Below are 15940 nucleotides of genomic sequence, written 5' to 3' on the forward strand. Positions count from 1 at the left end.
AATTGCTCAGTAGCACCTCCTGTTCTGTACGCAGAGTGTAACTCTCAGTATCTGTTCCTATGCTGTGTGTGTAATTGCTCAGTAGCACTTCTCCTGTTCTGTACGTAGATTGTAACTCTCAGTATCTGTTCCTATGCTGTATGTGTAATTGCTCAGTAGCACTTCTCCTGTTCTGTACGTAGATTGTAACTCTCAGTATCTGTTCCTATGCTGTATGTGTAATTGCTCAGTAGCACTTCTGTTCTGTACGTAGAGTGTAACTCTCAGTATCTGTTCCTATGCTGTATGTGTATATGCTCAGCAGCACTTCTCCTGTTCTGTACGTAGAGTGTAACTCTCAGTATCTGTTCCTATGCTGTATTTGTAATTGTTCAGTAGCACTTCTCCTGTTCTGTATGCAGAGTGTAACTCTCAGTATCTGTTCCTATGCTGTATGTGTAATTGCTCAGTAGCACTTCTCCTGTTCTGTACGCAGAGTGTAACTCTCAGTATCTGTTCCTATGCTGTATGTGTAATTGCTCAGTAGCACTTCTCCTGTTCTGTATGCAGAGTGTAACTCTCAGTATCTGTTCCTATGCTGTATGTGTAATTGCTCAGTAGCACTTCTCCTGTTCTGTATGCAGAGTGTAACTCTCAGTATCTGTTCCTATGCTGTATGTGTAATTGCTCAGCAGCACTTCTCCTGTTCTGTACGCAGAGTGTAACTCTCAGTATCTGTTCCTATGCTGTGTGTGTAATTGCTCAGTAGCACTTCTCCTGTTCTGTACGTAGATTGTAACTCTCAGTATCTGTTCCTATGCAGTATGTGTAATTGCTCAGCAGCACTTCTCCTGTTCTGTACGCAGAGTGTAACTCTCAGTATCTGTTCCTATGCTGTGTGTGTAATTGCTCAGTAGCACTTCTCCTGTTCTGTACGTAGAGTGCAACTCTCAGTATCTGTTCCTATGCTGTGTGTGTAATTGCTCAGCAGCACTTCTCCTGTTCTGTACGTAGAGTGTAACTCTCAGTATCTGTTCCTATGCTGTATGTGTAATTGCTCAGTAGCACTTCTCCTGTTCTGTATGCAGAGTGTATCTCTCAGTATCTGTTCCTATGCTGTATGTGTAATTGCTCAGTAGCACTTCTGTTCTGTACATAGAGTGTAACTCTCAGTATCTGTTCCTATGCTGTATGTGTAATTGCTCAGTAGCACTTCTGTTCTGTACATAGAGTGTATCTCTCAGTATCTGTTCCTATGCTGTATGTGTAATTGCTCAGTAGCACTTCTCCCTTTCTGTACGTAGAGTGTAACTCTCAGTATCTGTTCCTATGCTGTATGTGTAATTGCTCAGTAGCACTTCTCCTGTTCTGTACGTAGAGTGTAACTCTCAGTATCTGTTCCTATGCTGTATGTGTAATTGCTCAGTAGCACTTCTCCTGTTCTGTATGCAGAGTGTAACTCTCAGTATCTGTTCCTATGCTGTATGTGTAATTGCTCAGCAGCACTTCTTCTGTTCTGTACGCAGAGTGTAACTCTCAGTATCTGTTCCTATGCTGTATGTGTAATTGCTCAGTAGCACTTCTGTTCTGTACGCAGATGGTAACTCTCAGTATCTGTTCCTATGCTGTATGTGTAATTGCTCAGTAGCACTTCTCCTGTTCTGTACGCAGAGTGTAACTCTCAGTATCTGTTCCTATGCTGTATGTGTAATTGCTCAGTAGCACTTCTGTTCTGTACGTAGAGTGTAACTCTCAGTATCTGTTCCTATGCTGTATGTGTAATTGCTCAGTAGCACTTCTCCTGTTCTGTACGCAGAGTGTAACTCTCAGTATCTGTTCCTATGCTGTGTGTGTAATTGCTCAGTAGCACTTCTCCTGTTCTGTACGTAGATTGTAACTCTCAGTATCTGTTCCTATGCTGTATGTGTAATTGCTCAGTAGCACTTCTCCTGTTCTGTATGCAGAGTGTAACTCTCAGTATCTGTTCCTATGCTATATGTGTAATTGCTCAGTAGCACTTCTTCTGTTCTGTACGCAGAGTGTAACTCTCAGTATCTGTTCCTATGCTGTATGTGTAATTGCTCAGTAGCACTTCTGTTCTGTACGCAGATGGTAACTCTCAGTATCTGTTCCTATGCTGTATGTGTACTTGCTCAGTAGCACTTCTCCTGTTCTGTACGCAGAGTGTAACTCTCAGTATCTGTTCCTATGCTGTATGTGTAATTGCTCAGTAGCACTTCTGTTCTGTACGCAGAGTGTAACTCTCAGTATCTGTTCCTATGCTGTATGTGTAATTGCTCAGTAGCACTTCTGTTCTGTACATAGAGTGTAACTCTCAGTACCTGTTCCTATGCTGTATGTGTAATTGCTCAGCAGCACTTCTCCTGTTCTGTACGCAGAGTGTAACTCTCAGTATCTGTTCCTATGCTGTATGTGTAATTGCTCAGTAGCACTTCTGTTCTGTACGCAGATGGTAACTCTCAGTATCTGTTCCTATGCTGTATGTGTACTTGCTCAGTAGCACTTCTCCTGTTCTGTACGCAGAGTGTAACTCTCAGTATCTGTTCCTATGCTGTATGTGTAATTGCTCAGTAGCACTTCTGTTCTGTACGCAGAGTGTAACTCTCAGTATCTGTTCCTATGCTGTATGTGTAATTGCTCAGTAGCACTTCTGTTCTGTACATAGAGTGTAACTCTCAGTATCTGTTCCTATGCTGTATGTGTAATTGCTCAGCAGCACTTCTCCTGTTCTGTACGCAGAGTGTAACTCTCAGTATCTGTTCCTATGCTGTATGTGTAATTGCTCAGTAGCACTTCTGTTCTGTACGCAGATGGTAACTCTCAGTATCTGTTCCTATGCTGTATGTGTACTTGCTCAGTAGCACTTCTCCTGTTCTGTACGCAGAGTGTAACTCTCAGTATCTGTTCCTATGCTGTATGTGTAATTGCTCAGTAGCACTTCTGTTCTGTACGTAGAGTGTAACTCTCAGTATCTGTTCCTATGCTGTATGTGTAATTGCTCAGTAGCACTTCTCCTGTTCTGTACGCAGAGTGTAACTCTCAGTATCTGTTCCTATGCTGTGTGTGTAATTGCTCAGTAGCACTTCTCCTGTTCTGTACGTAGATTGTAACTCTCAGTATCTGTTCCTATGCTGTATGTGTACTTGCTCAGTAGCACTTCTCCTGTTCTGTACGCAGAGTGTAACTCTCAGTATCTGTTCCTATGCTGTATGTGTAATTGCTCAGTAGCACTTCTGTTCTGTACGCAGAGTGTAACTCTCAGTATCTGTTCCTATGCTGTATGTGTAATTGCTCAGTAGCACTTCTCCTGTTCTGTACGCAGAGTGTAACTCTCAGTATCTGTTCCTATGCTGTATGTGTAATTGCTCAGTAGCACTTCTGTTCTGTACGTAGAGTGTAACTCTCAGTATCTGTTCCTATGCTGTATGTGTAATTGCTCAGTAGCACTTCTGTTCTGTACGTAGAGTGTAACTCTCAGTATCTGTTCCTATGCTGTATGTGTATATGCTCAGCAGCACTTCTCCTGTTCTGTACGTAGAGTGTAACTCTCAGTATCTGTTCCTATGCTGTATTTGTAATTGTTCAGTAGCACTTCTGTTCTGTACGCAGAGTGTAACTCTCAGTATCTGTTCCTATGCTGTATGTGTAATTGCTCAGTAGCACTTCTCCTGTTCTGTATGCAGAGTGTAACTCTCAGTATCTGTTCCTATGCTGTATGTGTAATTGCTCAGCAGCACTTCTCCTGTTCTGTACGCAGAGTGTAACTCTCAGTATCTGTTCCTGTGCTGTATGTGTAATTGCTCAGTAGCACTTCTGTTCTGTACATAGAGTGTAACTCTCAGTATCTGTTCCTATGCTGTATGTGTAATTGCTCAGCAGCACTTCTCCTGTTCTGTACGCAGAGTGTATCTCTCAGTATCTGTTCCTATGCTGTATGTGTAATTGCTCAGTAGCACTTCTGTTCTGTACGCAGATGGTAACTCTCAGTATCTGTTCCTATGCTGTATGTGTAATTGCTCAGCAGCACTTCTTCTGTTCTGTACGCAGAGTGTAACTCTTAGTATCTGTTCCTATGCTGTATGTGTAATTGCTCAGTAGCACTTCTGTTCTGTACGCAGATGGTAACTCTCAGTATCTGTTCCTATGCTGTATGTGTAATTGCTCAGTAGCACTTCTCCTGTTCTGTACGCAGAGTGTAACTCTCAGTATCTGTTCCTATGCTGTATGTGTAATTGCTCAGTAGCACTTCTGTTCTGTACGCAGATGGTAACTCTCAGTATCTGTTCCTATGCTGTATGTGTAATTGCTCAGTAGCACTTCTCCTGTTCTGTACGCAGAGTGTAACTCTCAGTATCTGTTCCTATGCTGTGTGTGTAATTGCTCAGTAGCACTTCTGTTCTGTACGTAGATTGTAACTCTCAGTATCTGTTCCTATGCTGTATGTGTACTTGCTCAGTAGCACTTCTCCTGTTCTGTACGCAGAGTGTAACTCTCAGTATCTGTTCCTATGCTGTATGTGTAATTGCTCAGTAGCACTTCTGTTCTGTACGTAGAGTGTAACTCTCAGTATCTGTTCCTATGCTGTATGTGTAATTGCTCAGCAGCACTTCTCCTGTTCTGTACACAGAGTGCAACTCTCAGTATCTGTTCCTATGCTGTATGTGTAATTGCTCAGCAGCACTTCTTCTGTTCTGTACGCAGAGTGTAACTCTCAGTATCTGTTCCTATGCTGTATGTGTAATTGCTCAGTAGCACTTCTGTTCTGTACGCAGAGTGTAACTCTCAGTATCTGTTCCTATGCTGTATGTGTAATTGCTCAGTAGCACTTCTCCTGTTCTGTACGCAGAGTGTAACTCTCAGTATCTGTTCCTATGCTGTATGTGTAATTGCTCAGTAGCACTTCTGTTCTGTACGTAGAGTGTAACTCTCAGTATCTGTTCCTATGCTGTATGTGTATATGCTCAGCAGCACTTCTCCTGTTCTGTACGTAGAGTGTAACTCTCAGTATCTGTTCCTATGCTGTATGTGTAATTGCTCAGTAGCACCTCCTGTTCTGTACGCAGAGTGTAACTCTCAGTATCTGTTCCTATGCTGTGTGTGTAATTGCTCAGTAGCACTTCTCCTGTTCTGTACGTAGATTGTAACTCTCAGTATCTGTTCCTATGCTGTATGTGTAATTGCTCAGTAGCACTTCTCCTGTTCTGTACGTAGATTGTAACTCTCAGTATCTGTTCCTATGCTGTATGTGTAATTGCTCAGTAGCACTTCTGTTCTGTACGTAGAGTGTAACTCTCAGTATCTGTTCCTATGCTGTATGTGTATATGGTCAGCAGCACTTCTCCTGTTCTGTACGTAGAGTGTAACTCTCAGTATCTGTTCCTATGCTGTATTTGTAATTGTTCAGTAGCACTTCTCCTGTTCTGTATGCAGAGTGTAACTCTCAGTATCTGTTCCTATGCTGTATGTGTAATTGCTCAGTAGCACTTCTCCTGTTCTGTACGCAGAGTGTAACTCTCAGTATCTGTTCCTATGCTGTATGTGTAATTGCTCAGTAGCACTTCTCCTGTTCTGTATGCAGAGTGTAACTCTCAGTATCTGTTCCTATGCTGTATGTGTAATTGCTCAGTAGCACTTCTCCTGTTCTGTATGCAGAGTGTAACTCTCAGTATCTGTTCCTATGCTGTATGTGTAATTGCTCAGCAGCACTTCTCCTGTTCTGTACGCAGAGTGTAACTCTCAGTATCTGTTCCTATGCTGTGTGTGTAATTGCTCAGTAGCACTTCTCCTGTTCTGTACGTAGATTGTAACTCTCAGTATCTGTTCCTATGCAGTATGTGTAATTGCTCAGCAGCACTTCTCCTGTTCTGTACGCAGAGTGTAACTCTCAGTATCTGTTCCTATGCTGTGTGTGTAATTGCTCAGCAGCACTTCTCCTGTTCTGTACGCAGAGTGTAACTCTCAGTATCTGTTCCTATGCTGTGTGTGTAATTGCTCAGCAGCACTTCTCCTGTTCTGTACGTAGAGTGTAACTCTCAGTATCTGTTCCTATGCTGTATGTGTAATTGCTCAGTAGCACTTCTCCTGTTCTGTATGCAGAGTGTATCTCTCAGTATCTGTTCCTATGCTGTATGTGTATATGCTCAGCAGCACTTCTCCTGTTCTGTACGTAGAGTGCAACTCTCAGTATCTGTTCCTATGCTGTATGTGTAATTGCTCAGTAGCACTTCTCCTGTTCTGTATGCAGAGTGTAACTCTCAGTATCTGTTCCTATGCTGTGTGTGTAATTGCTCAGTAGCACTTCTCCTGTTCTGTACGTAGATTGTAACTCTCAGTATCTGTTCCTATGCTGTATGTGTACTTGCTCAGTAGCACTTCTCCTGTTCTGTATGCAGAGTGTATCTCTCAGTATCTGTTCCTATGCTGTATGTGTAATTGCTCAGCAGCACTTCTCCTGTTCTGTATGCAGAGTGTAACTCTCAGTATCTGTTCCTATGCTGTGTGTGTAAATGCTCAGTAGCACTTCTCCTGTTCTGTACGTAGATTGTAACTCTCAGTATCTGTTCCTATGCTGTATGTGTAATTGCTCAGCAGCACTTCTCCTGTTCTGTACGCAGAGTGTAACTCTCAGTATCTGTTCCTATGCTGTGTGTGTAATTGCTCAGTAGCACTTCTCCTGTTCTGTACGCAGAGTATAACTCTCAGTATCTGTTCCTATGCTGTATGTGTAATTGCTCAGCAGCACTTCTCCTGTTCTGTACGTAGAGTGTAACTCTCAGTATCTGTTCCTATGCTGTATGTGTAATTGCTCAGTAGCACTTCTCCTGTTCTGTACGCAGAGTGTAACTCTCAGTATCTGTTCCTATGCTGTATGTGTACTTGCTCAGTAGCACTTCTCCTGTTCTGTATGCAGAGTGTATCTCTCAGTATCTGTTCCTATGCTGTATGTGTAATTGCTCAGCAGCACTTCTCCTGTTCTGTATGCAGAGTGTAACTCTCAGTATCTGTTCCTATGCTGTGTGTGTAAATGCTCAGTAGCACTTCTCCTGTTCTGTACGTAGATTGTAACTCTCAGTATCTGTTCCTATGCTGTATGTGTAATTGCTCAGCAGCACTTCTCCTGTTCTGTACGCAGAGTGTAACTCTCAGTATCTGTTCCTATGCTGTGTGTGTAATTGCTCAGTAGCACTTCTCCTGTTCTGTACGCAGAGTATAACTCTCAGTATCTGTTCCTATGCTGTATGTGTAATTGCTCAGCAGCACTTCTCCTGTTCTGTACGTAGAGTGTAACTCTCAGTATCTGTTCCTATGCTGTATGTGTAATTGCTCAGTAGCACTTCTCCTGTTCTGTACGCAGAGTGTATCTCTCAGTATCTGTTCCTATGCTGTATGTGTATATGCTCAGCAGCACTTCTCCTGTTCTGTACGTAGAGTGTAACTCTCAGTATCTGTTCCTATGCTGTATGTGTAATTGCTCAGTAGCACTTCTTCTGTTCTGTACGCAGAGTGTAACTCTCAGTATCTGTTCCTATGCTGTGTGTGTAATTGCTCAGTAGCACTTCTCCTGTTCTGTACGTAGATTGTAACTCTCAGTATCTGTTCCTATGCTGTATGTGTACTTGCTCAGTAGCACTTCTCCTGTTCTGTACGCAGAGTGTATCTCTCAGTATCTGTTCCTATGCTGTATGTGTAATTGCTCAGTAGCACTTCTCCTGTTCTGTATGCGGAGTGTAACTCTCAGTATATGTTCCTATGCTGTATGTGTAATTGCTCAGTAGCACTTCTCCTGTTCTGTACGTACAGTGTAACTCTCAGTATCTGTTCCTATGCTGTATGTGTAATTGCTCAGTAGCACTTCTCCTGTTCTGTATGCAGAGTGTATCTCTCAGTATCTGTTCCTATGCTGTGTGTGTAATTGCTCAGCAGCACTTCTCCTGTTCTGTATGCAGAGTGTAAATCTCAGTATCTGTTCCTATGCTGTATGTGTAATTGCTCAGCAGCACTTCTCCTGTTCTGTACGCAGAGTGTATCTCTCAGTATCTGTTCCTATGCTGTATGTGTAATTGCTCAGCAGCACTTCTCCTGTTCTGTATGCAGAGTGTAAATCTCAGTATCTGTTCCTATGCTGTATGTGTAATTGCTCAGCAGCACTTCTCCTGTTCTGTATGCAGAGTGTAACTCTCAGTATCTGTTCCTATGCTGTATGTGTAATTGCTCAGTAGCACTTCTCCTGTTTTGTACGCAGAGTGTAACTCTCAGTATCTGTTCCTATGCTGTATGTGTAATTGCTCAGTAGCACTTCTGTTCTGTATGCAGAGTGTAACTCTCAGTATCTGTTCCTATGCTGTATGTGTAATTGCTCAGTAGCACTTCTCCTGTTCTGTATGCAGAGTGTAACTCTCAGTATCTGTTCCTATGCTGTATGTGTAATTGCTCAGTAGCACTTCTGTTCTGTATGCAGAGTGTATCTCTCAGTATCTGTTCCTATGCTGTATGTGTAATTGCTCAGTAGCACTTCTCCTGTTCTGTACGCAGAGTGTAACTCTCAGTATCTGTTCCTATGCTGTATGTGTAATTGCTCAGTAGCACTTCTCCTGTTCTGTATGCAGAGTGTAACTCTCAGTATCTGTTCCTATGCTGTATGTGTAATTGCTCAGCAGCACTTCTCCTGTTCTGTACGCAGAGTGTAACTCTCAGTATCTGTTCATATGCTGTATGTGTAATTGCTCAGTAGCACTTCTGTTCTGTATGCAGAGTGTATCTCTCAGTATCTGTTCCTATGCTGTATGTGTAATTGCTCAGTAGCACTTCTCCTGTTCTGTACGCAGAGTGTAACTCTCAGTATCTGTTCCTATGCTGTATGTGTAATTGCTCAGTAGCACTTCTCCTGTTCTGTATGCAGAGTGTAACTCTCAGTATCTGTTCCTATGCTGTATGTGTAATTGCTCAGTAGCACTTCTCCTGTTCTGTACGCAGAGTGTAACTCTCAGTATCTGTTCCTATGCTGTATGTGTAATTGCTCAGCAGCACTTCTCCTGTTCTGTATGCAGAGTGTAACTCTCAGTATCTGTTCCTATGCTGTATGTGTAATTGCTCAGTAGCACTTCTCCTGTTCTGTACGCAGAGTGTAACTCTCAGTATCTGTTCCTATGCTGTATGTGTAATTGCTCAGTAGCACTTCTCCTGTTCTGTACGTAGAGTGTAACTCTCAGTATCTGTTCCTATGCTGTATGTGTAATTGCTCAGTAGCACTTCTCCTGTTCTGTACGCAGAGTGTAACTCTCAGTATCTGTTCCTATGCTGTATGTGTAATTGCTCAGTAGCACTTCTCCTGTTCTGTACGTAGAGTGTAACTCTCAGTATCTGTTCCTATGCTGTATGTGTAATTGCTCAGTAGCACTTCTCCTGTTCTGTACGCAGAGTGTAACTCTCAGTATCTGTTCCTATGCTGTATGTGTAATTGCTCAGTAGCACTTCTCCTGTTCTGTACGTAGAGTGTAACTCTCAGTATCTGTTCCTATGCTGTATGTGTAATTGCTCAGTAGCACTTCTCCTGTTCTGTACGCAGAGTGTAACTCTCAGTATCTGTTCCTATGCTGTATGTGTAATTGCTCAGTAGCACTTCTCCTGTTCTGTATGGCTGCTGATACTGAGAGGAATGAGGTGAGCATGTACCTCGCACAGGGAGTCACACAGGGGAAGCAGCAGGAAGCTGATGAACGAACTCTGCGATTCGGATTTGACCACAGTGTCCCGATCCATATAGGGGGTAACTGGGAGACCCTCCGCCTTCTCACGGTCACTCTGCAGGAAGAGGAAGAGAATTGTTACCCGGGGCCGGGGTGACTCTTGTCACATGGGTATTGTGTTGTGTCTTGATGGTTGAATTTGTGTTACTTTTAAATTGTTAGAACCAGAACACACCGCCCCCCCCCCCCCCCCCCCATTCCTGAGACACGAGATACAGAAGAGCAGGAACCAGGTGCGACACGAGTGACGGCAGAGCACAGTAATGCGTACATGAGCGACACGAGTGACGGCAGAGCACAGCAATACGTATGTGAGCAACACGAGTGATGGCAGAGCACAGCGGTGCGTATGTGAGCGACACGAGTGACGGCAGAGCACAGCGGTGCGTATGTGAGCGACACGAGTGATGGCAGAGCACTATCCGAGCCGAGATCTAAATTTTCCCGTCTGACTCGGATTCCAAAACGTCATAATCCCGATTCTCGCAGGTTTTGGATTCTATAAAGGTCCCTGGTGATCGCGCAATTTTCACTCTGGCTGTGGCGCTTGTATAGTGCAGACGTGCTGTGTCTGTCCAGGGTGCTGTATTTGTGTTGTGTACGTCCAGTAGTGCTGTGTTATCCATCCAGGGGCTGCTGTGTCCATCCGTCCAGGGGCTGCTGTGTCCATCCGTCCAGGGGGTGCTGTGTCCATCCGTCAAGGGGGTGCTGTGTTCTCCAGGGGTGCTGTGTCCATCCATCCAGGGGTGCTGTGTCCATCCATCCAGGGGATGCTGTGTCCTCCAGGGGTGCCGTGTCCATCCATCCAGGGGCTGCTGTGTCCTCCAGGGCTACTGTGTCCATCCAGGGGCTGCTGTGTCCATCCATCCAGGGGTGCTGTGTCCATCCATCCAGGGGTGCTGTGTCAATCCATCCAGGAGTTGCTGTGTCAATCCATCCAGGAGTTGCTGTGTCAATCCATCCAGGGGCTGCTGTGTCCATCCATCCAGGGGCTGCTGTGTCCATCCATCCAGGGGCTGCTGTGTCCATCCATCCAGGGGCTGCTGTGTCCATCCATCCAGGGGCTGCTGTGTCCATCCATCCAGGGGCTGCTGTGTCCATCCATCCAGGGGTGCTGTGTCCTTCCATCCAGGGGCTGCTGTGTCCATCCGTCAAGGGGCTGCTGTGTCCATCCATCAAGGGGTGCTGTGTCCATCCATCAAGGGGTGCTGTGTCCATCCATCCAGGGGTGCTGTGTCCATCCATCCAGGGGATGCTGTGTCCTCCAGGGGTGCCGTGTCCATCCATCCAGGGGCTGCTGTGTCCATCCAGGGCTGCTGTGTCCATCCATCCAGGGGTGCTATGTCCATCCAGGGGTGCTGTGTCCATCCATCCAGGGGTGCTGTGTCCATCCATCCAGTGGTGCTGTGTCAATCCATCCAGGAGTTGCTGTGTCCATCCATCCAGGAGTTGCTGTGTCCATCCATCCAGGGGCTGCTGTGTCCATCCATCCAGGGGCTGCCGTGTCCATCCATCAAGGGGGTGCTGTCTTCTCCAGAGGTGCTGTGTCCCTCCATCCAGAGGTGCAGTGTCCCTCCATCCAGGGGCTGCTGTGTCCCTCCATCCAGGGGCTGCTGTGTCCCTCCATCCAGGGGCTGCTGTGTCCCTCCATCCAGGGGCTGCTGTGTCCATCCAGGGGCTGCTGTGTCCATCCAGGGGCTGCTGTGTCCATCCATCCAGGGGCTGCTGTGTCCATCCATCCAGGGGTGCTGTGTCCTTCCATCCAGGGGCTGCTGTGTCCATCCGTCAAGGGGCTGCTGTGTCCTCCAGGGGTGCTGTGTCCATCCATCAAGGGGTGCTGTGTCCATCCATCCAGGGGTGCTGTGTCCATCCATCCAGGGGATGCTGTGTCCTCCAGGGGTGCCGTGTCCATCCATCCAGGGGCTGCTGTGTCCATCCAGGGGCTGCTGTGTCCATCCATCCAGGGGTGCTATGTCCATCCAGGGGTGCTGTGTCCATCCATCCAGGGGTGCTGTGTCCATCCATCCAGTGGTGCTGTGTCAATCCATCCAGGAGTTGCTGTGTCCATCCATCCAGGAGTTGCTGTGTCCATCCATCCAGGGGCTGCTGTGTCCATCCATCCAGGGGCTGCCGTGTCCATCCATCAAGGGGGTGCTGTCTTCTCCAGAGGTGCTGTGTCCCTCCATCCAGAGGTGCTGTGTCCGTCCATCCAGGGGCTGCTGTGTCCATCCATCCAGGGGCTGCTGTGTCCATCCATCCAGGGGCTGCTGTGTCCATCCATCCAGGGGCTGCTGTGTCCATCCGTCACGGGGCTGCTGTGTCCTCCAGGGGTGCTGTGTCCATCCATCCAGGGGTGCTGTGTCCATCCATCCAGGGGCTGCTGTGTCCATCCATCCAGGGGCTGCTGTGTCCATCCATCCAGGGGCTGCTGTGTCCATCCATCCAGGGGTGCTGTGTCCTTCCATCCAGGGGCTGCTGTGTCCATCCGTCAAGGGGCTGCTGTGTCCATCCGTCAAGGGGCTGCTGTGTCCTCCAGGGGTGCTGTGTCCATCCATCAAGGGGTGCTGTGTCCATCCATCCAGGGGTGCTGTGTCCATCCATCCAGTGGATGCTGTGTCCTCCAGGGGTGCCGTGTCCATCCATCCAGGGGCTGCTGTGTCCATCCAGGGGCTGCTGTGTCCATCCATCCAGGGGTGCTATGTCCATCCAGGGGTGCTGTGTCCATCCATCCAGTGATGCTGTGTCAATCCATCCAGGAGTTGCTGTGTCCATCCATCCAGGAGTTGCTGTGTCCATCCATCCAGGGGGTGCCATGTCCATCCATCCAGGGGCTGCCGTGTCCATCCATCAAGGGGGTGCTGTCTTCTCCAGAGGTGCTGTGTCCCTCCATCCAGAGGTGCTGTGTCCGTCCATCCAGGGGCTGCTGTGTCCATCCATCCAGGGGCTGCTGTGTCCATCCATCCAGGGGCTGCTGTGTCCATCCGTCACGGGGCTGCTGTGTCCTCCAGGGGTGCTGTGTCCATCCATCCAGGGGTGCTGTGTCCATCCATCCAGGGGTGCTGTGTCCATCCATCCAGGGGTGCTGTGTCCATCCATCCAGGGGCTGCTGTGTCCTTCAGGGGTGCCGTGTCCATCCATCCAGGGGCTGCTGTGTCCATCCATCCAGGGGCTGCTGTGTCCATCCATCCAGGGGTGCTGTGTCCTTCCATCCAGGGGCTGCTGTGTCCATCCGTCAAGGGGCTGCTGTGTCCTCCAGGGGTGCTGTGTCCATCCATCAAGGGGTGCTGTGTCCATCCATCCAGGGGTGCTGTGTCCATCCATCCAGGGGCTGCTGTGTCCTCCAGGGGTGCTGTGTCCATCCATCCAGGGGCTGCTGTGTCCATCCATCCAGGGGCTGCTGTGTCCATCCGTCCAGGGGCCGCTGTGTCCATCCGTCCAGGGGCCGCTGTGTCCATCCGTCCAGGGGCCGCTGTGTCCATCCGTCCAGGGGCCGCTGTGTCCATCCGTCCAGGGGTGCCGTGTCCATCCGTCCAGGGGTGCCGTGTCCATCCGTCCAGGGGTGCCGTGTCCATCCGTCCAGGGGTGCCGTGTCCATCCGTCCAGGGGTGCCGTGTCCATCCGTCCAGGGGTGCCGTGTCCATCCGTCCAGGGGCTGCTGTGTCCATCCGTCCAGGGGCTGCTGTGTCCATCCGTCCAGGGGTGCCGTGTCCATCCATCCAGGGGTGCCGTGTCCATCCATCCAGGGGTGCCGTGTCCATCCATCCAGGGGTGCCGTGTCCATCCATCCAGGGGTGCCGTGTCCATCCATCCAGGGGCTGCCGTGTCCATCCATCCAGGGGCTGCCGTGTCCATCCATCCAGGGGCTGCCGTGTCCATCCATCCAGGGGCTGCCGTGTCCATCCATCCAGGGGCTGCCGTGTCCATCCATCCAGGGGTGCCGTGTCCATCCATCCAGGGGCCGCTGTGTCCATCCATCCAGGGGTGCCGTGTCCATCCGTCCAGGGGTGCCGTGTCCATCCGTCCAGGGGTGCCGTGTCCATCCGTCCAGGGGTGCCGTGTCCATCCGTCCAGGGGTGCCGTGTCCATCCGTCCAGGGGTGCCGTGTCCATCCGTCCAGGGACTGCTGTGTCCATCCAGGGGTGCTGTGTCCATCCAGGGGGTGCTGTGTCCATCCATCCAGGGGGTGCCGTGTCCATCCATCCAGGGGGTGCCATGTCCATCCATCCAGGGGTGCTGTGTCCTTCAGGGGTGCTCGGTCCGTTCATCAAGGGGCTCTGCCCCGCTGTAATTTATTTTTTTTGTGCCCTATCCCAGTGTACTATACTATTATTTCTCTTACGTCCTAGAGGATGCTGGGGTCCTTTTAGTACCAAGGGGTGTAAACAGGTCCACTAGGAGCCATTGGCACTTTAAGACTTTGGTAGTGTGGGCTGGCTCCTCCCGGTCACAGCTGGGGGAGCTCCTCGGAGTTTTCTTAGTTTGTTGTTTTGTAGAGTAAATGAGGTTACAGGGAGGCTGCTGGTAACCTCCTCCTTGCTTCGTCGGACTTAGGGGGGAAGTAGGAACCAACTCTGGAAGTTAATGGTTCTCTGCTCCGCTGACAGGACACTGAGCTCCTGAGGGGGGTGTAGTATGTGTTGCCAGCAGTTGGGCTCCCGGCGACCAGCATACCGGCGCCAGAATCCCAACCGCCGGCATACCGACAGCATGGCGAGCACAAATGAGCACCTATCTATTCTCCCAGGGAGGTCGTGGACCCCCAAGAGGGAGAAAAGTTGTCGGTATGACGGCGGTCGGGATTCCGGCGCCGGTATGGTGGTCGTCGGGAGCCCTGCCGCCAGCAACCTGAAGACCACCCCCTGAAGGTGCTGATCGCAAGGCCCCGAGGCCACCGCTCACTCCCGCAGCACGGCCACCACCCCCTAACAGCAAGAAGATTGAGGTGGTGAGTAGGTCACCGGCGACCCAACAAGTGGAGATCCGGTGAGAATGGTGCGAGTGCAGCGCTGAAGCTGCGCTCCGGAGGGCTCAGCGGTACTATGGTGTGACGCTGTGTGGGGCGCCCTGTGCCAGCGCAATACCCGTACACTGGTCACCTTAGCTTTCAGGGACTCTGTATACTGCCAGCAATAAATTCCTCAGGCCAGTATAAAAAAATTCAAAGTGCGGGAAGACGCGCCATTTTGGGGGGCGGAGCTTCTCAGAGCGGACCCAGGAGCTCACCAGCGCCATTTTCTCCCTGCAGACCATCACACAGAGACGCTGACAGGGAGCGTTGACACTCCACATAACTCCAGATATACTGTGCGGTACCAGGGGGTTATAGGGGGATGGGGGGAGAGTATTTAGTCACAACTGTGTAGTCTGATAAGGTTACTCAGCGCCTTTTATTATATAACTGCGCAATGGCGTTGTGTGTGCTGACTCCATTACTCGTGTGTGTGTGTGTGTGTGTGTGTGTGTGTGTGTGTGTGTGTGTGTGTAATTCTCACATTACTATGTTCAGGGACTCTGTATCTTCTCCAGAGGAATCCATTCCTTGTACTCAGGAATGCAATATAATGTCTCAGCCCTCTGAATCTGAGCCCCAGTGGGTGGCTTCTATTAAGGGAATGATATCCCGGATTTCCTCTAGGGTAGCTCATACTGAGACTGAAACACAGGCTTTGAGAAAATCTGTAGATGTTTTATCTGGTTCTGTCCCCACTACCTCAAACTCCCCTGGTATATGCCCAAAGGAGCGTGCTCTTGGCCAGATTATGCAAGTCAACAGCGGATACCGACTCTGACATGGTGGACGGTGATGGGGATATGCGGGGGTGGGGGGGGGGGTGAGGCTTCCCTGGCTATGGGGGTGCAGCTCATGATTGAGGCCATTAGGGATGTGTTACACATTACTGACAAACCACCTGAGCACACTATTAAACTCTTAAAGTGCCCATGGCTTCCAGTGGACCCGTCTATACCCTATGGTACTAATGTGGACACCAGCATCCTCTACGGCAGAGATTTTCAACCTTTTACAACGGCACACTGAACAAGATTTCTCTGACGTCCTAGTGGATGCTGGGAACTCCGTAAGGACCATGGGGAATAGCGGCTCCGCAGGAGACTGGGCACAAAAGTAAAGCTTTAGGACTACCTGGTGTGCACTGGCTCCTCCCCCTATGACCCTCCTCCAAGCCTCAGTTAGG

The 15940-nt window shown here is 49.0% G+C and overlaps 1 protein-coding gene across 1 annotated transcript in view; it reads right to left on the minus strand.

Moving 5' to 3' along the window:
- The window catches only part of LOC135036785 (high affinity cGMP-specific 3',5'-cyclic phosphodiesterase 9A-like), a 67859-nt gene that overhangs the window by 23251 nt on the left and 28668 nt on the right, over positions 1–15940 (minus strand). The window contains exon 2 of the mRNA XM_063954480.1: positions 9673–9801. Coding sequence (XP_063810550.1) covers positions 9673–9801 — 129 coding nt within the window. The remainder of the gene's footprint in view (positions 1–9672; positions 9802–15940) is intronic.

This window comes from Pseudophryne corroboree, unplaced genomic scaffold, assembly GCF_028390025.1.
Source record: "Pseudophryne corroboree isolate aPseCor3 unplaced genomic scaffold, aPseCor3.hap2 scaffold_656, whole genome shotgun sequence".
Lineage (NCBI taxonomy): Eukaryota > Metazoa > Chordata > Amphibia > Anura > Myobatrachidae > Pseudophryne > Pseudophryne corroboree.